Source organism: Sphaeramia orbicularis, chromosome 21, assembly GCF_902148855.1.
Source record: "Sphaeramia orbicularis chromosome 21, fSphaOr1.1, whole genome shotgun sequence".
NCBI lineage: Eukaryota > Metazoa > Chordata > Actinopteri > Kurtiformes > Apogonidae > Sphaeramia > Sphaeramia orbicularis.
The window spans coordinates 648,716-673,853 of NC_043977.1; the positions used below are offsets into that span (position 1 = coordinate 648,716).

General features: G+C 46.9%; 2 protein-coding genes across 2 annotated transcripts in view; one reads left to right on the forward strand and one right to left on the reverse strand.

The window, feature by feature from the left end:
- LOC115412778 (aspartate--tRNA ligase, cytoplasmic-like) overlaps positions 1 to 794 on the forward strand; it is a 52,982-nt gene extending 52,188 nt beyond the window's left edge. Inside the window, exon 17 of the mRNA XM_030125441.1 lies at positions 718 to 794. Coding sequence (XP_029981301.1) covers positions 718 to 794 — 77 coding nt within the window. The remainder of the gene's footprint in view (positions 1 to 717) is intronic.
- A 764-nt stretch (positions 795 to 1,558) lies between these two features.
- LOC115412779 (protein lifeguard 3-like) lies at positions 1,559 to 25,138 on the reverse strand. Its single transcript, XM_030125442.1, has 12 exons — positions 24,927 to 25,138; positions 15,276 to 15,526; positions 14,041 to 14,108; positions 7,908 to 7,972; positions 7,766 to 7,819; positions 7,639 to 7,689; positions 6,819 to 6,858; positions 6,665 to 6,702; positions 6,465 to 6,552; positions 5,566 to 5,661; positions 5,382 to 5,435; positions 1,559 to 1,720 (listed from the first exon to the last, which is right to left on the reverse strand). The coding sequence occupies exons 1-12, from the start codon at positions 25,136 to 25,138 to the stop codon at positions 1,568 to 1,570; spliced, it is 1,170 nt and encodes a 389-aa protein (XP_029981302.1). The 3' UTR covers positions 1,559 to 1,567.

Consider the following 25,138-nt stretch of genomic DNA (forward strand, 5'->3'; position numbering starts at 1 on the left):
GCCGTATTTACGACAGTTTGGATGTGGTGGACATGTAGAGATCCTCTCAAAGCTCTGGGGTTTCTACATCTGTCACTAAAGTTCAGGGGAGCTTCAGTCTCAGCGTTTATTCTATCTGCTGTTCCAAAACTCTTATACTTGGAATCACTTAAATGATGTGACCTTAAGGACGTGGTCTCATTGGACCCTTTTAAAGGGCTTTGAACTCACACAGAGGCACAAAGAACCAGTTCTAGATGTTTGACCTGATTCATTTCAGACTGAAACTCCTGTATTTACGCAGATTTAATCCTTGTATTTCATATCATGTTCCAATATTACTGAGTCTGTTTCCATAAAGTCTGATAAGTGGAAGTAATCAGATCATTGTAATAATCAGATCTGACACATGTACATGCACTGAAGAAATGCGATAATCGTAAACCAGGTTTGGACGCTGCAGTCCATCATGGGGTTTCTGTCAGAGTTCCTACGTAGGTAGTGACAGTACACTTAAACTTCCTGTTATCGTTTTCCGCTCAGGTGTGTTAATCTGATGATTATAATCAGATTAGTGCTGTCATCTGATCAAACAGATCGATTATCCTGTTCCATGGTAACTTGAATATGCATGTGAACAGGTTCGCTGAGCGTCTCCTGGTTAAATATTCATAGAAAACACACAAAGAAGAGGGTTTTAAAGACGGCACCAACTCCATGTCCTTTGTGCTCCTGCAGATCTGGAGAAGATCAAGGCCTACATTGACTCCTTCCGTTATGGCGCCCCCCCCCACGGCGGCGGAGGGCCTCGGTAAGAAAGCAGAGGTGCAGGTAGTGGACGATCTGTGGACTGTTTGACTGAACCCACATCCTTTCAGGTCTGGAGAGGTCGCATGCTTGTACCTGGGTCTGCACAACGTCCGCCAGACCTCCATGTTCCCACGTGACCCCAAGCGCCTGCGCCTTGAAACCAGGAACCCCAGAGGCCCCTGGACTAAACACACACACCAACACACAACACACACACAGGTGCTGGGAAACAGAAATAATCCACTAAGGGGGACAGAGTGTAGGCACTAGTGCCACCGTAGGACCCTGAACCCACCACCATGATTAATACCAATAATTAGGAGAGGAACCAGTGAAACCAGTGACATTTCTATTGACTGGTCTCATAGCTGTCTAACAATAACAGGTACTAGGTGTTCATGACAAAGCCCCAGGGATTTGGAGGAAGTATGTGGACGTGGAGTCCAGAGTCCGTGTTTGTCTAGATGTTTTTGAGGACGTTCAAGGGAACAGTAGAGGCAGTCGAACATTTCATCCAGTGACTGTGTTCTCCAGCAGAGCAGGTGTCCCTGCACATGCAGGACTTTTGTACCTTAATAAATGAATAAATAAGCCAATAAAACTTGACCCATGACCTGCCTGTGCTCTGTCAGTCCTTTGGACCTTCTGTGGACCGTTGCATATTCAGAACCTTTACTGTCCAGCCATAGTTTTAGTCAAACACCAACTGATCTGTGTGAAAAAGGTGCTAGATACTTTAGGATGGGGGGGGTGTCTTCTACTGGTGGACAGAGCAGCTTTAGTCCAGGTCAGCAGCTCCACTGATTTGGAGGATGAAGAGGAAGATGTCCACGACGTCGATGTAGAGGGACAGCGCTCCGTAGATGTACTCCTCTGGACTCAGGGCCAACTGCCGGTTCCCCATCAGCAGCTGAGTGTTGTACACTAAGAACTGACAGACACACAACAGGTGAGTGTTGTACACTAACAACTGACAGACACACAACAGGTGAGTGTTGTACACTAAGAACTGACACACAACAGGTGAGTGTGTACACAACAACTGACAGACACAAACAGGTGAGTGTTGTACACTAACAACTGACAGACACACAACAGGTGAGTGTTGTACACTAACAACTGACAGACACACAACAGGTGAGTGTTGTACACTAAAACTGACAGACACACAACAGGTGAGTGTTGTACACTAACAACTGACAGACACACAACAGGTGAGTGGTACACTAACAACTGACAGACACACAACAGGTGAGTGTTGTACACTAAGAACTGACAGACACACAACAGGTGAGTGTGTACAACTCACAACTGACAGGACACACAACAGGTGAGTGTTGTACACTAAGAACTGACAGACACCACACAGGTGAGTGTTGTACAATAAGAACTGACAGACACACAACAGGTGAGTGTTGTACACTAACAACTGACAGACACACAACAGGTGAGTGTTGTACCACTACGAACTGACAGACACACAACAGGTGAGTGTTGTACACTAACAACTGACAGACACACAACAGGTGAGTGTTGTACACTAACAATGACAGGACACACAACAGGTGAGTGTTGTACACTAACAACTGACAGACACACAACAGGTGAGTGTTGTACACTAACAACTGACAGACACACAACAGGTGAGTGTTGTACACTAAGAACTGACAGACACACAACAGGTGAGTGTTGTACACTAACAACTGACAGACACACAACAGGTGAGTGTTGTACACTAACAACTGACAGACACACAACAGGTGAGTGTTGTACACTAACAACTGACACAGACACACAACAGGTGAGTGTTGTACACTAACAACTGACAGACACACAACAGGTGAGTGTTGTACACTAAGAACTGACAGACACACAACAGGTGCGTGTTGTACACTAAGAACTGACACAGACACACAACAGGTGAGTGTTGTACACTAAGAACTGACAGACACACAACAGGTGAGTGTTGTACACTAACAACTGACAGACACACAACAGGTGAGTGTTGTACACTAGAACTGACACAGACACACAACAGTGGACGCTGTGTGGAACAGGTGCCCCACGTCTGGAGGACGACTGGACCGATGGATGAAACCACACAACTTGTGTTTTATCAGCAGACGTCAGTAAATTTGACCTTATTCTACTTTCATAAAAACCAACCCCTGCTGTAGAAATCCTCAGTAACAGATGAAGAGAACACGTTTCACAAAAACTAACGCATGTTCCAAACTAGTGTTATCAGGGATGTACAAGGGACCGTCTTGCACCCATTAAGTACTGATGTGATATTGAAAAAAATGGCATTCAGATAATTAATGTTTTTCACCGATAAATACAGCCCATAATAATACATCTGAATTGCTTAGATTTGGCCCATTTCACCAGTACACAGTGGATGTCGTTGCTTGGCAACCGCAATGAAGAAGATAGTAGCTTGTTCAGGTCCGACAAGCAAGAAGAACAGGGGACGTTCAAAAACACAAACGTCCAAACAGCTGATCGTAGAAGAAAACAACTGGAACTGTTGGAACTGTTGGAACTGCTGGAACTGTGGAACTGTTGGAACTGTTGGAACTGTGGAACTGCTGGAACTGTTGGAACTGTTGGAACTGTTGGAACTGTGGAACTGTTGGAACTGCTGGAACTGTTGGAACTGTTGGAACTGTTGGAAACTGAACTGTTGGAACTTGAATGCTGGAACTGTTGGAACTGTTGGAACTGGCTGGAACTGTTGGACCCTGCTGGAACTGTTGGAACTGCTGGAACTGTTGGAACTGTTGGAACTGTTGGCTGTGTGGGTAGCATCACTTCTGACAAACAGGAAGTTCTGGGTTCTACAAACTAATGGTTGGTCATCCTTTATATTTAGAATGAACTCATTCTGTGTTTGATTGGACCGTCTGCGTCACTGAACAGAGTTTTTCTAACTGAACTAATTAGAATCTCTGTTTGGTCTTTTTTTTCTGTTACAGCGTCAAACTTCCATTATTCAAGTGGTTCTGTGTAGTCATGATGTTCCAGACTCACCACCAGGGGGAGTTCATGGACCAGAACTAACATAGGACCAAACCACCACTGAAGTACCCCGGCTGTCCACAGACAAAACAGACTGAACAAAGGGTCAAAGTCAGTGGGTCCTACATCTGTGGACGGGTTCAGACTCACACTTTAACAGACGCTCAAAACAACAGTGTCTTATAAGGGCGTGTTCTGCATCAGCTGATAGCTTACATCATAGCTCTGTTAGCTTAGCTCTGTTAGCTTAGCTCTGTTGATGTGGACTCACAGGGTTAAGGTGGACTCATCAGGGTTAAGGTGGACTCACAGGGTTAAGGTGGACTCACAGGGTTAAGGTGGACTCATCAGGGTTAAGGTGGACTCATCAGGGTTAAGGTGGACTCATCAGGGTTAAGGTGGACTCACCAGGGTTAAGGTGGACTCACAGGGTTAAGGTGGACTCACAGGGTTAAGGTGGACTCATCAGGGTTAAGGTGGACTCACAGGGTTAAGGTGGACTCACCAGGGTTAAGGTGGACTCACAGGGTTAAGGTGGACTCATCAGGGTTAAGGTGGACTCACAGGGTTAAGGTGGACTCACCAGGGTTAAGGTGGACTCACCGGGTTAAGGTGGACTCATCAGGGGTAAGGTGGACTCACAGGGTTAAGGTGGACTCACAGGTTAAGGTGGACTCACAGGGTTAAGGTGGACCTCACCAGGGTAAGGGGACTCATCAGGGTTAAGGTGTCCAAACAGGGGTTAAGGTGGACTCACCAGGGTTAAGGTGGACTCACAGGGTTAAGGTGGACTCATCAGGGTTAAGGTGGACTCACAGGGTTAAGGTGGACTCACAGGGTTAAGGTGGACTCATCAGGGTTAAGGTGGACTCACAGGGTTAAGGTGGACTCACCAGGGTTAAGGTGGACTCACCAGGGTTAAGGTGGACTCATCAGGGTTAAGGTGTCCAAACAGGGTTAAGGTGGACTCACCAGGGTTAAGGTGGACTCACAGGGTTAAGGTGGACTCACAGGGTTAAGGTGGACTCACAGGGTTAAGGTGGACTCACCAGGGTTAAGGTGGACTCACAGGGTTAAGGTGGACTCACAGGGTTAAGGTGGACTCACAGGGTTAAGGTGGACTCACCAGGGTTAAGGTGGACTCATCAGGGTTAAGGTGTCCAAACAGGGTTAAGGTGGACTCACCAGGGTTAAGGTGGACTCACAGGGTTAAGGTGGACTCACAGGGTTAAGGTGGACTCACCAGGGTTAAGGTGGACTCACAGGGTTAAGGTGGACTCACAGGGTTAAGGTGGATTCACAGGGTTAAGGTGGACTCACCAGGGTTAAGGTGGATTCACAGGGTTAAGGTGGACTCACCAGGGTTAAGGTGGACTCACAGGGTTAAGGTGGACTCACAGAGTTAAGGTGGACTCACCAGGGTTAAGGTGGACTCACAGGGTTAAGGTGGACTCACAGGGTTAAGGTGGACTCACAGGGTTAAGGTGGATTCACAGGGTTAAGGTGGACTCACCAGGGTTAAGGTGGACTCACAGGGTTAAGGTGGACTCACAGGGTTAAGGTGGACTCACCAGGGTGTGGACGATGGCTCCAATTGCAGCGTACAGCATATGCAGCCAAGGGACCTGATGAGTGACACAGTGACAAAGGCCTGTGTGTGAGAACACACACACATACACAAACACACAGATACACAAACCCACACACACACCACACACACCCAGGTGAGTCCAGGTGTCCAAACGGGGTTCTTACATATTTGAAGGACAGAACGACGGCTGTGACGATCCCCAGGACGACGAGCAGGACGGAGACGATGCACAGGAGTCCACCACAGGAGGTGAAGTCCACCTGAGACCAGAACCAGGCATTAACGGGGGCCACCTAGACCAGGACCGTCCAACTCACATACACACCAGTGAGGTCTGAAACAGGCTGGACCAGGACAGCAGCCTTTATCTGAGCTCAGAAACCTGATGAACATGTGTGCACCTGTGAACGGTCCTTTAAGCAGATGTGAGGAACATCAGAAACATCAGCCTCATTTAAAGTGTGTTCTGTTTCAGCTGATGATTTAAACATGTTCATTGTAACGGACCTCAGTGGATCTACAAATACATGTAAGAACAACATCATCATCATTTAATGGATTTTTTGCACAAAGAAAGAGAAAAAGTTGGACCTGTTTATTATTATCAGCAGTAGTATTTATAGGTTATTATATATTTGTCATTCTTTTACTGCTTTATTTATGTGTGTGTGTATAATATTCTTTTGTTGGTTATAATTATCATTATCATTGTTACTATTATTATTATTATTATTATTATTGATAGGTTCTTCTATATCTGATGATGTTGTTGTTTTGTGGGTGGGTCCACTTGAGCTGAGTTTGGGCTGAAGCTGACAGAACATGTCTAATGTACAGGAGAACATGAACACGTCAGCCAAACGACAGAACACCAACCCAGCGTCTTCATCTAGAGTTTCATCAGACAGAGGTTACACTTCCATCTTATTCCAGAACGTTCTAAATATTTCACGGCTCTCAGTGCCTGATTGTAATGTGAGACAACGGCGTTCTTTTACACTAACAACAAAGACGCCCTCAGAGCAGCTGAACTGGGACACGGAGGCCGTCAGCGTCCGTCTACCTTAGTTTGGAAGCAGAAGAGTGTGACGGCCACGCAGATGACGGCTGTGACGCCCATGGCCACAAACACCGCTTTAGTCTCATAATAATGGGAAACACACACAGAGGACAGCAGAAGATACACAAGTGTGAAGGACACAGAGCACTGAGCTGACATCATCAACACAATCAGCTGTTTACTGCATTAAAAACACATCTAACCTGGAAATAGTCCCAGCCATGTAAGACAAGGCAAGAGTCTGCAAACACAACACAAGTTCAGTCTGGTGCTCACGTCTGAGCAGCTTTAAGGGCTTTACTGTCCTGCTTCCACCATGAGAACCCACCGACCCTGACAGTCATACATAATACTTACAAATACTCCCAGCAGCAGCAGGTTCCATGGGAAACGCCTCCTGTGAGCACATGTGACAGATGTTCAGTAGAAGAACACAAGCAGCACCGACAGGAACGACTTTAACCCAAAGACACACATGCACACATTCAACCTTTATTATCACCTTTTATATCATATTATCCACTGGAGTTTGGTTTTTTGGGGGTAAATCCTGTATTTTCTATATTCACTGATCTGTAGATGTTCATTAAAGCTCAGATTAAAGTTGACGGTTCTTCTGTCAGAAACAGATCCAACTGAATAAACAGTGTCTGTTTCAGTCCAGTCTGTCCTGAACTGAACATAAACCCAGTGTGTCCCACTGGCACTGATCCAACTGCATGGGTTTGACTGAGAAGCAATGTTGGAGAAGATGACGGTGTTTCCATGGTAACTACGGAGCCTCTGAACGTCCAAATATGGTCAAATCTGATGACCATGAAAAGATGAACTGTATTTGACACCAATTATTGACATGGATTAATAGGATTAGAGGATCCAGGAAATTAAACACTTTAGATCAGTAGATGGATTAGGTTAAAGGAGGACGTTTGGGCCTTTAAGGGTTAAAGGTGGACGTTTGGGTCTGTAAGGGTTAAAGGTGGACGTTTGGGTCTGTAAGGGTTAAAGGTGGACGTTTGGGTCTGTAAGGGTTAAAGGTGGACGTTTGGGTCTTTAAGGGTTAAAGGTGGACGTTGGGTCTGTAAGGGTTAAAGGTGGACGTTTGGGTCTGTAAGGGTTAAAGGTGGATGTCTTTAAGGGTTAAAGGTGGACGTTTAAGGGGTTTTCGGACTCCTACCTGGGCTCTTTGCAGCAGATGAGAATGCAGTAAACCACCACAAAAATGCCGCTGCAGAGACAGAGCAGAGCTGTGGTTAACGGTGGCTGTTTCTGTCGTGTGTTGTGGGCGTTGTTGTTGAACTTACAAAGACGCCCAGTAGACGCCAGAGTATATTTGGACAAACTTCTGGACTGGTTCCCTGTAAAAGTACAGACATGCATGACTGTTGTCCCCAGTGTCAGTCTGAAGCAGCAGGTGGTCAGTGTTCATGGACGAAGGGAACTTACACAAATATAAAAACTGCAACAACTGAAAAGGTGACAGCGAGCTGAGCCGCCAGAGTCAGGTACACCTGTCCACAAACAGAGACAGAAGCACACATGAGGACGGACGGACGGCACAGGACACATGGTACTAAACACAGGACACATGGTACTAAACACAGGACACATGGTACTAAACACAGGACACATGGTACGAACACAGGACACATGGACTGAACACAGGACACATGGTACTAAACACAGGACACATGGACTGAACACAGGACACATGGTACTAAACACAGGACACATGGACTAAACACAGGACACATGGTACTAAACACAGGAACATGGTACGAACACAGGACACATGGTACTAAAACAGGACACATGGACTAAACACAGGACATGGTACTAAACACAGGACACATGGACTAAACACAGGACACATGGTACGAACACAGGACACATGGTACTAAACACAGGACACATGGACTAAACACAGGACACATGGTACTAAACACAGGACACATGGACTAAACACAGGACACATGGTACGAACACAGGACACATGGTACTAAACACAGGACACATGGACTGAACACAGGACACGTACTAAACACAGGACACATGTACTAAACACAGGACACATGGTACTAAACACAGGACACATGGACTGAACACAGGACACATGGTACTAAACACAGGACACATGGTACTAAACACAGGACACATGGACTAAACACAGGACACATGGTACTAAACACAGGACACATGGACTGAACACAGGACACATGTAATAAACACAGGACACATGGACTGAACACAGGACACATGGTACTAAACACAGGACACATGGTACTAAACACATACTACTACTAACTCAACTGATAAAAGCCCAACTGCGTCATTCCCCTCATTTACTCCCCTCACAGAGAACGAGGTGTCTAAACTTTCCTCTAGCCGTCCTACAACATGCCTGTTGGACCCTATTCCATCCAACCTCTTACAGTCTGTAGCCCCTACTATCACAGCACCAATCACACATGTGATTAATGCTTCACTGACTTCAGGAACATTTCCTACAGTATTTAAACAAGCGCAGGTAACACCACTACTCCAAAAACCTTCCCTCACCCCCACTCAAGTGGAGAATTATCGACCAGTCTCACTCCTCCCATACCTTTCTAAGATCATCGAAAGGGCGGTTTTCAAACAGGTCACAGAATTCCTCTCCCAAAATAACCTCCTTGATATCAACCAATCTGGCTTCAAAATCGGCCACTCCACTGAAACGGCTCTGTTGTCTGGACAGAAGCCTTGAAAGAGGCTAGAGCAGCAGCCAAGTCCTCAGTACTCATTTACTGGACTTATCAGCAGCATTTGACACTGTCCGTCATGATATCCTGTTATCCATACTCTGGAACATGGGCATCACAGGCCACGCCCACTCCTGGTTTCAATCTTACCTTACTGGTCGGTCCTTCAGTGTGTCCTGGCTAGGGCACACATCAGCAGTTCACCGCCTCACCACGGGGGTCCCCCAAGGCTCTGTGTTGGGCCCCCTCCTTTTTGCCATATACACCACCTCACTCGGTCAGATCATCCACTCACACGGCTTCTCATATCATTGCTATGCTGATGATACCCAGCTCTATCTGTCATTCCACCTGATGACTCCACAGTCTCAGTGCGGATCTCAGATTGTCTCTCTGACATATCTGCATGGATGAAAGCCCATCACCTTCAGCTGAACCTGTCCAAAACTGAACTGCTGGTCTTCCCAGCTAAGCCAACCATACAGCAGGACATCTCCATCACTATTGACTCCATACCTCTGGCTCCTACCAGTGTAGTACGTAACTGGGAGTCATTGATAATCAGTTGACCTTCACGGATCACGTTGCCTCTGTCACCGATCATGCCGTTTCACTCTGTTCAACCTAAGAAAGATCAGGCCATACCTAACCGAACAGGCCACCCAGCTCCTGGTGCAGACTAGGTTATCTCCCGTCTTGACTACTGCAATGCTCTTCTAACGGGCCTCCCAGCTTGTGTTGTCAAACCACTACAGATGGTCCAGAATGCAGCAGCGCGTCTGGTCTTCAATCAGCCTAAAGGGCACATGTCACCCTTTACTCATTGAGTTACACTGGCTACCCATAGCTGCCCGCATCAAATTCAAATCTTTAATCCTAGCCTACAAAATTCTCCGTGGGTCTGCTCCTGTCTACTTAGGTGCACTGATAAAAGCTTATGTCGCCCCACGACCACTCCGCTCGTCTGGGGAACGTAGTCTGGTGGTCCCCAGACCTTGTACAAGACAATCCAGGCTCTTTTCATGGGTCGTTCCACGTTGGTGGAACACTCTACCAAGTGCTACAAGAACAGAGTCATCCCTGCCTATCTTCAAGAAGCTCCTGAAGACCCAGCTCTTCCGAGAGCACCTCCTGTCCTAGCACTTTCAAACATTCCATTTTAAATATTCTAATAAGGTTTTTCCAGGACAACCACAGATTCTTCACGATTATCTCTGGACCTGCTGCGGTGGTCCGGCCTCTTCCCTGCCCTCATCACCACTCACTTATCCTCAACCGCCTCCATGTGTCTCCCCCTACTCCCCCCTTCCCCCCTCTCCCCCAGTCCCTATCTCTATCGCTCTCTCTTTTCCCTTCTCTACTCTCTCTCTTTAACCCCAACTGGTCGAGGCAGACGGCCATCCTCCAGGAGTCTGGGTCTGCTCCAGGTTTCTGCTGTTAAAGGGAAGTTTTTCCTCGCCACTGTCACCAGTCACAAGTGTTTGCTCCTGGAGGATTCTGTTGGGTTTCTGTAGAATTGACTTAGAGTCTGGTTTTGACCAACTCTATATATAAATGTCAAGAGATAACTTTTTTGTGATCTGGCGCTATATAAATAAAATTTGATTGATTGAGTGATTTAATTGGTTTTCCCCTGTAAGTCGCTTTGGAAAAAAGCGTCTGCCAAATGCGTAAACATAAACATAAACATAAACATAAACACAGGACACATGGACTAAACACAGGACATGGTACGAACACAGGACACATGGTACTAAACACAGGACATGGACTGAAACAGGACACATGTACTAAACACAGGACACATGGACTGAACACAGGACACATGGTACTAAACACAGGACACATGGTACGAACACAGGACATGGTACTAAACACAGGACATGGACTGAACACAGGACACATGTACTAAACACAGGACACATGGACTGAACACAGGACACATGGTACAACACAGGACACATGGTACTAAACACAGGACACATGGACTGAACACAGGACACATGGTACTAAATACAGGACACATGTACTAAACACAGGACACATGGTACTAAACACAGGACACATGGACTGAACACAGGACACATGGTACTAAACACAGGACACATGTACTAAACACAGGACACATGGACTGAACACAGGACACATGGACTGAACACAGGACACATGGTACTAAACACAGGACACATGTAATAAACACAGGACACATGGTACTAAACACAGGACACATGGTACTAAACACAGGACACATGGTACTAAACACAGGACACATGGACTGAACACAGGACACATGGTACTAAACACAGGACACGTACTAAACACAGGACACATGGTACTAAACACAGGACACATGTACTAAACACAGGACACATGTACTAAACACAGGACACTGTAATAAACACAGGACACATGGTACTAACACAGGACACATGGTACTAAACACAGGACACATGGACTGAACACAGGACACATGGTACTAAACACAGGACACATGGTACTAAACACAGGACACATGGTACTAACACGGACACATGTACTAAACACAGGACACATGGTACTAAACACAGGACACATGTACTAAACACAGGACACATGTACTAAACACAGGACATGTACTAAAACAGGACACATGGACTGAACACAGGACACATGTACTAAACACAGGACACATGGTACTAAACACAGGACACATGTAATAAACACAGGACACATGGACTGAACACAGGACACATGGTACTAAACACAGGACACATGTACTAAACACAGGACACATGGTACAAACACAGGACACATGTACTAAACACAGGACACATGGTACTAAACCAGGACACATGTAATAAACAGGACACATGGACTGAACACAGGACACATGGTACTAAACACAGGACACGTACTAAACACAGGACACATGTACTAAACACAGGACACATGGACTGAACACAGGACACATGGTACTAAACACAGGACACATGGTACTAAACACGGACACATGTACTAAACACAGGACACGTACTAAACACGGGACACATGTACTAAACACAGGACACATGGTACTAAACACAGGACACATGTAAAACCGGACACATGGACTGAACACAGGACACATGGTACTAAACACAGGACACATGTACTAAACACAGACACATGGTACTAAATACAGGACACATGTACTAAACACAGGACACATGGACTGAACACAGGACACATGGTACTAAACACAGGACACATGTACTAAACACAGGACACATGGTACTAAACACAGGACACATGTAATAAACACAGGACACATGGTACTAAACACAGGACACATGGACTGAACACAGGACACATGTACTAAACACAGGACATGGTACTAAACACAGGACACATGTAATAAACACAGGACACATGGACTGAACACAGGACACATGGTACAACACAGGACACGTACTAAACAACAGGACACATGTACTAAACACAGGACACATGGACTGAACACAGGACACATGGTACTAAACACAGGACACATGGTACTAAACACAGGACACATGTACTAAACACAGGACACGTACTAAACACGGGACACATGTACTAAAACAGGACACATGGTACTAAATACAGGACACATGTACTAAACACAGGACACATGGACTGAACACAGGACACATGGTACTAAACACAGGACACTGTACTAAACACAGGACACATGTACTAAACACAGGACACATGGTACTAAATACAGGACACATGTACTAAACACAGGACACATGGACTGAACACAGGACACTGGTACTAAACACAGGACACATGTACTAAACACAGGACACATGGTACTAAACACGGACACATGTAATAAACACAGGACACATGGTACTAAACACAGGACACATGGACTGAACACAGGACACATGGTACTAAACACAGGACACATGGTACTAAACACAGGACACATGTACTAAACACAGGACACGTACTAAACACGGGACACATGTACTAACACAGGACACATGGTACAAACACAGGACACATGTACTAAACACAGGACACATGGACTGAACACAGGACACATGGTACTAAACACAGGACACATGTACTAAACCAGGACACATGGTACTAAATACAGGACATGTACTAAACACAGGACACATGGACTGAACACAGGACACATGGTACTAAACACAGGACACATGTACTAAACACAGGACACATGGTACTAAACACAGGACACATGTACTAAACACAGGACACATGGTACTAAACACAGGACACATGTACTAAACACAGGACACATGGACTAAACACAGGACACATGGTACGAACACAGGACACATGGACTGAACACAGGACACATGGTACTAAACACAGGACACGTACTAAACACAGGACACATGTACTAAACACAGGACACATGGACTGAACACAGGACACATGGTACTAAACACAGGACACATGGTACTAAACACAGGACACATGTACTAAACACAGGACACGTACTAAAACGGGACACATGTACTAAACACAGGACACATGGTACTAAATACAGGACACTGTACTAAACACAGGACACATGGACTGAACACAGGACACATGGTACTAAACACAGGACACATGTACTAAACACAGGACACATGTACTAAACACAGGACACATGGTACTAAACACAGGACACATGTACTAAACACAGGACACATGGACTGAACACAGGACACATGTACTAAACACAGGACACATGTACTAAACACAGGACACATGGTACTAAACACAGGACACATGTACTAAACACAGGACACATGGTACTAAACACAGGACACATGGACTGAACACAGGACACATGGTACTAAACACAGGACACATGGTACCTTCCTAATGAAGGCGTGGCGGATGGACGTGCTCTCCAACTGGGTGCTCAGGAAGTCCTCCATGTCCCCTGTGGAAGTAGAGACAACAGTGTTAGTGTGTCCCAAATAAGAGACAGGAGGACAGATGGACACTATCACAGACAGGACAGATGGACACTATCACGACAGGACGATGGACACTATCACGACAAGACAGATAGACAGTATCACAGACGGACAGATGGACACTATCACAGACAGGACAGATGGACACTATCACAGACAAGACAGATAGACAGTATCACAGACAGGACAGATGGACACTATCACAGACAAGACAGATAGACAGTATCACAGACAAGACAGATGGACACTATCACAGACAGGACAGATAGACAGTATCACAGACGACAGATGGACACTATCACAGACAGGACAGATGGACACTATCACAGACAGACAGATAGACAGTATCACAGACAGGACAGATGGACACTATCACAGACAAGACGATAGACAGTATCACGACAGGACAGATGGACACTCACAGACAGACAGATGGACACTATCACAGACAGGACAGAGACAGTATCACAGACAGGACAGATGGACACTATCACAGACAGACAGATAGACAGTATCACAGACAGGACAGATGGACAGTATCACAGACAGGAGACAGACACAGACAGAGAACAGACAGAGACAGTATCACAGACAGGACAGATGGACACTATCACAGACAGGACAGATGGACATTATCACAGACAGGACAGATGGACACTATCACAGACGGACAGATGGACAGTATCACAGACAGGACAGTAGACAGTATCACAGACAGGACAGATGGACACTATCACAGACAGACAGATAGACAGTATCACAGACAGGACAGATGGACACTATCAGACAGGACAGATGGACACTATCACAGACAAGACAGATGGACAGTATCACAGACAGGACAGATGGACACTATCACAGACAGGACAGATGGACAGTATCACAGACAGGACAGATGGACACTATCACAGACAGGACAGATGGACAGTATCACAGACAGGACAGATGGAACTATCACAGACAGGACAGATGGACAGTATCACGACAGGACAGATGGACAGTATCACAGACAGGACAGATGACAGTATCACAGACAGGAAGATGGACAGTATCACAGACAGGACAGATAGACAGTATCACAGACAGGACAGATGGACAGTATACAGACAGGACAGATGGACCGGTCAGACCTGTGTTGGACGAAGGCACTCCGGCAGACAGGGGGGGACGGTGGTGGGCGCTGCACTTGGGTAGAAGCCAGAGGACGTCCTGCTGATGCCGTAGACGCCGGGGCAGGGGGGTCAGGGCTGGGGCTGTAGGACGGAGGCGGTGGGAGGGGGAAGCCATGGTGGGGGGGGCGGGGAAGTCTGCGTACTTCGGCTGCTGCAACGCGTCCTCATACGACGGAGGCTCGTCTGTTTGGACGGCATGGTTTGACCTCCTTTATCACAGAAGGAGCTGAGTGGACACCTAGTGGACACAGTGGACACCTAGTGGACAATCACAGAAGGACAACAAACTATTTAAAGGAAGCATGAAGAGGATTTCGTCCAACTGAAGCTGGAACACCACACTGAAATATTCCAGTTAAAAGTTCTGCATCCACAGCAGGAACCCATGAACACCTGTTGGTAGTCCCACAGTAGTATTATCAGCAGTTCAACTAGCTGTTTTATAGAATTATTATTATTTTTTCTCTATTTAACCTTTCTTTAGTGATTTATGGCCATTTATTCTAATACTATCCTCTGTATTTGGACATTTTTCAGTGTAAATTCTCTATTTCTTATCTTTAATTCATGATCATATACATGTTCATCAGTAAATTCAAAGGTATTTGATCAAAAACAGAGAAAACTGCAGTAACAGTCTTTTCTGCGGGAACGTCCATAAACATGTGGAACTGAAAAGGACAGTGAGTGAACATGAATGTTCTGCTCTGAGAGGATTTCAGCTGCTCAGGATTTTCATTTGATGATGCAACAAATGAGGTCTGGGTCTGGGTCTGGGTCTGGGTTTGGGTCTGGGTTTGGGTCTGGGTTTGGGTCTGGGTCTGGGTTTGGGTCTGGGTCTGGGTTTGGGTTTGGGTCTGGGTCTGGGCTGGGTTTGGGTCTGGGTCTGGGTCTGGGTTTGGGTCTGGGTTTGGGTCTAGGTCTGGGTTTGGGTCTGGGTTTGGGTCGGGTCTGGGTTTGGGTCTGGGTCTGGGTTTGGGTCTGGGTCTGGGTTTGGGTCTGGGTCTGGGTTTGGGTCTGGGTTGGGTCTGGGTTTGGGTCTGGGTCTGGGTTTGGGTCTGGGTCTGGGTCTGGGTCTGGGTCTGGGTCTGGGTGTGGGTTGGGTTTGGGTCTGGGTGTGGGTCTGGGTGTGGGTCTGGGTGTGGGTCTGGGTTTGGGTCTGGGTCCCCTGTTGGAGTCGATGCAGGTTTAGGTTCTAGATTCAAACATTCACAGGTTTAGTATCACTTCACCTGACACACACACACACACACCACACCACACACTCAAACAACACACACGCACTCACCCACACACCACTCAAACACACACACACGCACTCACACACTCACACAACATACACACACACACTCACACACACACACATACACCAACTCACACACACACTCACTCACACACTCACTCACACACACACTCACACTCATCACTCACACACACACTCACACACACCACACACACCCACTCACTCACAACACAACAACCCCCTCACACACACACACACACTCACACACACACTCTCACTCACACACACACACCCTCACACACAAACACACACACTCACACACACTCTCACTCACACACACCACCCTCCACACACACACACACACACACTCACACTCACACACTCACACACACACACACACACACACACACACTCACACACACTCACTCACACACACACACACACACTCACACCCACACACTCACACACCACACACACAACTCAGTGTTTGTCTTTGTTGTTCATAACACTCATGTAATCAGAATAAACTGATGGTAACAGACTAAACTGTAACAGAATAGAAACTGAGTCTGTTTCCAATACCAGTAAAAGTTATGAAGTGGAAAATGGACCAGAACAGCACAGATGTGTGAGAAAGTGCATTAAATACAATACTTAAAAAAACAGGTTAAATAAAACAGATAAAAGCAGAATCAGTGACTGGTCTAAAGTTCAGAGTCCAGTAGAATATGAGGGGGGTGTGTCCTCAGTCACAGCTGTGTGTACACACAACAGCAGGACTTCAGCAGGGTAGCATGGTAGCATTATGGCACATGAGGCTTCTGCAGGATGGAAGTGTACCGTTAGCTTCACCAATCATGGCCTCATTAGCCTACAGACACACAGACTGTCCTACAGACACACAGACCGTCCTACAGACACACAGACCATCCTACAGACACACAGACAGACTGTCCTACAGACACAGACTGTCCTACAGACAGACTGTCCTACAGACATACAGACAGACTGTCCTACGAACACACAGACCGTCCTACAGACACACAGACAGACTGTCCTACGACACACGACTGTCCTGCAGACACACAGACTGTCCTACAGACATACAGACCATCCTACAGACACACAGACAGACTGTCCTACAGACACACAGACTGTGCAGACACACAGACTGTCCTACAGACACACAGACCGTCCTACAGACACACAGACTGTCTACAGACATACAGACTGTCCTACAGACATACAGACCGTCCTACAGACACACAGACTGTCCTACAGACATACAGACAGACTGTCCTACAGACACACAGACTGTCCTACAGACACACAGACCGTCCTACAGACACACAGACTGTCCTACAGACTACAGACAGACTGTCCTACAGACACACAGACTGTCCTACAGACACACAGACTGTCCTACAGACATACAGACAGACTGTCCTACAGACACAGACTGTCCTACAGACACACAGACAGACTGTCCTACAGATACACAGACCGTCCTACAGCACACAGACAGACAGTCCTACAGACATACAGACCATCCTACAGACACACAGACAGACTGTCCTACAGACACACAGACCGTCCTACAGACACACAGACAGACTGTCCTACAGACAGACAGTCCTACAGACATACAGACCATCCTACAGACAGACAGTCCTACAGACATACAGACCATCCTACAGACACACAGACAGACTGTCCTACAGACACACAGACTGTCCTGCAGACACACAGACAGACTGTCCTACAGACAGACTGTCCTACAGACACACAGACTGCCTACAGACACACAGACCGTCCTACAGACACACAGACTGTCCTACAGACATACAGACAGACTGTCCTACAGACACACAGACTGTCCTACAGACACACAGACCATCCTACAGCACACAGACCGTCCTACAGACATACAGACAGACTGTCCTACAGACACACAGACAGACTGTCCTACAGACACACAGACAGACTGTCCTACAGACAGACTGTCCTACAGACACACAGACTGTCCTACATACACAGACCGTCCTACAGACACACAGACGTCCTACAGACACACAGACTGTCCTACAGACATACAGACAGACTGTCCTACAGACACACAGACTGTCCTACAGACACACAGACCGTCCTACAGACAACAGACTGTCCTACAGACACACAGACTGTCTACAGACATACAGACAGACTGTCCTACAGACATACAGACAGACTGTCCTACAGACACACAGACCGTCCTACAGACACACAGATGTCCTACAGACACACAGACTGTCCTACAGACATACAGACAGGACTGTCTACAGACATACAGACAGACTGTCTACAGACACACAGACCGCCTACAGACACACAGACAGACTGTCCTACAGACACACAGACCATCCTACAGACACACAGACAGACTGTCCTACAGACACACAGACTGTCCTGCAGACACACAGACAGACTGTCCTACAGACACACAGACTGTCCTACAGACACACAGACAGACTGTCCTACAGACACACAGACTGTCCTACAGACACACGACAGACCGTCCTACAGACACACAGACTGTCTACAGACACACAGACAGACCGTCCTACGACACAGACTGTCCTACAGACACACAGACAGACTGTCCTACAGACACACAGACCATCCTACAGACACACAGACAGACTGTCCTACAGACACACAGACTGTCCTACAGCGACACAGACAGACTGTCCTACAGACACACAGACAGACTGTCCTACAGACATACAGACCATCCTACAGACACACAGACAGACTGTCCTACAGACACACGACCATCCTACAGACACACAGACAGACTGTCCTACAGACACACAGACTGTCCTACAGACACACAGACAGACTGTCCTACAGACACACAGACAGACTGTCCTACAGACATACAGACATCCTACAGACACACAGACAGACTGTCCTACAGACACACAGACCATCCTACAGACACAGACTGTCCTACAGACAGACTGTCCTACAGAACACAGACTGTCCTACAGACACACAGACAGACTGTCCTACAGACACACAGACCATCTACAGACACACAGACAGACCAGTCCTACAGACATAAAGACCATCCTACAGACACACCCAGACAGACTGTCCTACAGACACACAGACCATCCTACAGACACACAGACAGACTGCCTACAGACACACAGACTGTCCTGCAGAAACACAGACAGATGTCCTACAGACCACAGACAGACTGTCCTACAGACACACAGACAGACGTCCTACAGACACACAGACTGTCCTACAGACACACAGACAGACCGTCCTACAGACACACAGACCAATCCTACAGACACACAGACAGACTGTCCTACAGACACACAGACTGTCCTACAGACACACAGACTGTCCTACAGACACACAGACAGACTGTCCTACAGACATACAGACCATCCTACAGACACACAGACAGACCGTCCTACAGACACAGACCATCCTACAGACAACAGACCATCCTACAGACACACAGACAGACTGTCCTACAGACACACAGACTGTCCTACAGACACACAGACAGACTGTCCTACAGACACACAGACCGTCCTACAGACACACAGACGACAGTCCTACAGACATAAAGACCATCCTACAGACACACAGACAGACTGTCCTACAGACACACAGACCATCCTACAGACACACAGACAGACTGCCTACAGACACACAGACTGTCCTGCAGACACACAGACAGACTGTCCTACAGACAGACTGTCCTACAGACACACGATGTCCTACAGACACACAGACAGACTGTCCTACAGACACACAGACCGTCCTACAGACACACAGACTGTCCTACAGAACACAGACTGTCCTACAGACACACAGACTGTCCTACAGACACACAGACAGACTGTCCTACAGACATACAGACCATCCTACAGACACACAGACAGACTGTCCTACAGACACACAGACCATCCTACAGACACACAGACAGACTGTCCTACAGACACACAGACTGTCCTACAGACAGACTGTCCTACAGACACACAGACTGTCCTACAGACACACAAACGACTGTCCTACAGACACAAGACTGTCCTGCAGACACACAGACAGACTGTCTACAGACACACAGACTGTCCTACAGACACACAGACCGTCCTACAGACACACAGACAGACTGTCCTACAGACACACAGTCCTACAGACACACAGACAGACCGTCCTACAGACACACAGACTGTCCTACAGACACACAGACAGACCGTCCTACAGACACACAGACTGTCCTACAGACACACAGACTGTCCTACAGACACACAGACCATCCTACAGACACACAGACAGACTGTCCTACAGACACCAGACTGTCCTACAGACACACAGACAGACTGTCCTACAGACACACAGACAGACTGTCCTACAGACATACAGACCATCCTACAGACACACAGACAGACTGTCCTACAGACACACAGACCATCCTACAGACACACAGACAGACTGTCCTACAGACACACAGACCGTCCTACAGACACACACACAGACTGTCCTACAGACACACAGACAGACTGTCCTACAGACATACAGACCATCCTACAGACACACAGACAGACTGTCCTACAGACACACAGACCATCCTACAGACACACAGACTGTCCTACAGACAGACTGTCCTACAGACACACAGACTGTCCTACAGACACACAGACAGACTGTCCTACAGACACACAGACCATCCTACAGACACACAGACAGACAGTCCTACAGACATAAAGACCATCTACAGACACACAGACAGACTGTCCTACAGACACACAGACCATCCTACAGACACAGACAGACTGCCCTACAGACACACAGACTGTCCTGCAGAAACACAGACAGACTGTCCTACAGACACACAGACAGACTGTCCTACAGACACACAGACAGACCGTCCTACAGACACACAGACTGTCCTACAGACACACAGACAGACCGTCCTACAGACACACAGACCAATCCTACAGACACACAGACAGACTGTCCTACAGACACACACTGTCCTACAGACACACAGACTGTCCTACAGACACACAGACAGACTGTCCTACAGACATACAGACCATCCTACAGACACACAGACAGACCGTCCTACAGACACACAGACCATCCTACAGACACACAGACCATCCTACAGACACACAGACAGACTGTCCTACAGACACACAGACTGTCCTACAGACACACAGACAGACTGTCCTACAGACACACAGACCGTCCTACAGACACACAGACAGACAGTCCTACAGACATAAAGACCATCCTACAGACACAGACAGACTGTCCTACAGACACACAGACCATCCTACAGACACACAGACAGACTGCCCTACAGACACACAGACTGTCCTGCAGACACACAGACAGACTGTCCTACAGACAGACTGTCCTACAGACACACAGACTGTCCTACAGAACACAGACAGACTGTCCTACAGACACACAGACAGACCGTCCTACAGACACACAGACTGTCCTACAGACACACAGACTGTCCTACAGACACACAGACAGACTGTCCTACAGACATACAGACCATCCTACAGACACACAGACAGACTGTCTACAGACACACAGACATCCTACAGACACACAGACAGACCGTCCTACAGACTGTCCTACAGACAGACTGTCCTACAGACACACAGACTGTCCTACAGACACACAAACAGACTGTCCTACAGACACACAGACCGTCCTACAGACACACAGACAGACAGTCCTACAGACACAAAGACCATCCTACAGACACACAGACAGACTGTCTACAGACACACAGACCATCCTACAGACACACAGACAGACTGTCCTACAGACAGACTGTCCTACAGACACACAGACTGTCCTACAGACACACAGACTGTCCTGCAGACACACAGACAGACTGTCCTACAGACAGACTGTCCTACAGACACACAGACTGTCCTACAGACACACAGACAGACTGTCCTACAGACACACAGACCGTCCTACAGACACACGACATCCTACAGACACACAGACAGACTGTCCTACAGACACACAGACCGTCCTACAGACACACAGACAGACTGTCCTACAGACATACAGACCATCCTACAGACACACAGACAGACTGTCCTACAGACACACAGACTTTTCTACAGACACACAGACCATCCTAGGACACACAGACAGACTGTCCTACAGACACACAGACTGTCCTACAGACACACAGACAGACTGTCCTACAGACAGACTGTCCTACAGACACACAGACTGTCCTACAGACACACAGACTGTCCTACAGACAGACTGTCCTACAGACACACAGACCGTCCTACAGACACACAGACTGTCCTACAGACACACAGACAGACTGTCCTACAGACACACAGACAGACCGTCCTACAGACACACAGACAGACCATCCTACAGATAGACAGACTGTCCTACAGACACCAGACAGACTGTCCTACAGACACACAGACAGACAGACTTTCCTACAGACACACAGACAGACCTTCCTACAGACACACAGACAGACTTTCCTACAGACAGACCGTCCTACAGACACACAGACAGACCGTCCTACAGAAGACATCCTACAGACAGACAGATGGTCCTACAGAACACACAGACTTCCTACAGACACACAGACAGACTGTCCTACAGACACACAGACAGACTGTCCTACAGACAACAGACCAGACTTCCTACAGACACACAGACAGACCTTCCTACAGACACACAGACAGACTTTCCTACAGACACACAGACAGACCTTCCTACAGACACACAGACAGACTGTCCTACAGACACACAGACAGACCGTCCTACAGACAGACCGTCCTACAGACACACAGACAGACAGTCCTACAGACAGACCATCCTACAGACAGACAGATGGTCCTACAGACACACAGACAGACCTCCTACAGACACACAGACAGACTGTCCTACAGACACACAGACAGACCGTCCTACAGACACACAGACAGACTGTCCTACAGACACACAGACAGACTGTCCTACAGACACACAGACAGACCGTCCTACAGACACAGAACAGACTGTCCTACAGCACACAGACAGACTGTCCTACAGACAGACAGACCGTCCTACAGACACACAGACAGACCATCCTACAGACAGACAGACCGTCCTACAGACACACAGACAGACTGTCCTATAGACACACAGACAGACTGTCCTACAGACACACAGACAGACTGTCCTACAGACAGACAGACCGTCCTACAGACACACAGACAGACCGTCCTACAGACAGACAGACCGTCCTACAGACACACAGACAGACTGTCCTATAGACACACAGACAGACTGTCCTACAGACAGATGGTTCTGAACCTGGTCCATACTTTGCAGACCTGTCTCAGACCGGTGAACCTCAGTCCATCTCAGAGACTCCGCCTTTCTAAAATCATCTTTTTATTTCCCATCATGCATCATGTCACTGACCTGTTGACTTGTCTATGTCCAAAGTTTGCACAGATTTGTTGGTTCCATTAAACAAGCTTTTTTTCTGTAAATGATAGATTGTCTCAGTTGAAATACTTTCTCTGTTGCATTGTGGGTAAATATGGGTGGATGTGACTGGCATCATTACATCCTATTTGTTTGTATTTTCCACATTTTCCACAACAGTTTGATTTGAGGTTAAACCTATAATAAAAGTATGTTTTACTGATGTTCAGCCTGAGCTCAGTTCATCTCCTTTTTGCTGTTTTTTTGTCTTTAAATGTAAACCAGTCCATGACATTTGATCTGACGTGTCTGTGACAAGCACATGTGTCTAACTGTCAACTTTCCCTGTTTCCATCTTTGTGATGACGCACGTTCCGGTCAATCCCAGATCGATTTGAAAGAGTTTATTTGGTTTAAAAGAAGGAGGAGGAAGATTTGAAGTCAGTCCTAAAAGGAAACCCTTCCTCCTTCTGTTTCTCCTAAACATTCAACACTGTTCATATGTGCTTTTCACTAAATACAACCAGGATGGAACTGGAACTGGAGTAAAAGTACAATATGTGCTTTTGTTGGTTGACTTATGGATATAAAACACAATACCTTAGATTCTCTGACTGGTATTTGAACTAATCATAGACTAATCACTAATCAAATATGTTTGTTTTATTGTAAATGCTCATAATTCCAAACATATGATCACAAATTTAAAAAAAATTGAACTAATAACTGTTCGTTGTGTTTGTGCAGTAGAATTCACCTTTTCATGCACAGACACAAACACTGACACAAACACATTCTGCTTGAATATTCTTTCTGTCTAACACATAAAAACCTGCAGTTTGATCAGTAATGAATATAAACTAAATGAACGGGTTTCTTACCTGAAGGCTGGAGACACAGATGGAACAGTGTGTCCTTGCGTCCTTTCTCCTTCGCCGTTTGCTGACTTCAACAGGAGGATGTCATCTTTGTAATAGGATCTGCTCCCTGAAACCCACACGGTTTCCAATGTGTTCCAGGCGAAGACAGTCTGCTCAGGCTCCTCTTCCAACAGAACATTAGCATCACAATGACCAAAACATACACAGAACAT

Bases quoted from the DNA above. Each gene is read 5' to 3' on its own strand.
- LOC115412779 (XM_030125442.1), bottom strand. From the start codon at position 25,138: ATGTTCTGTGTATGTTTTGGTCATTGTGATGCTAATGTTCTGTTGGAA. The intron at 7,820-7,907 runs GTAAGTTCCCTT...GTACTTTTACAG, and splicing joins GTTGCAGTTTTTATATTTGT to GGAACCAGTCCAGAAGTTTG. The intron at 6,703-6,818 runs GTAAGTATTATG...TTGTGTTTGCAG, and splicing joins TGCTGCTGCTGGGAGTATTT to ACTCTTGCCTTGTCTTACAT.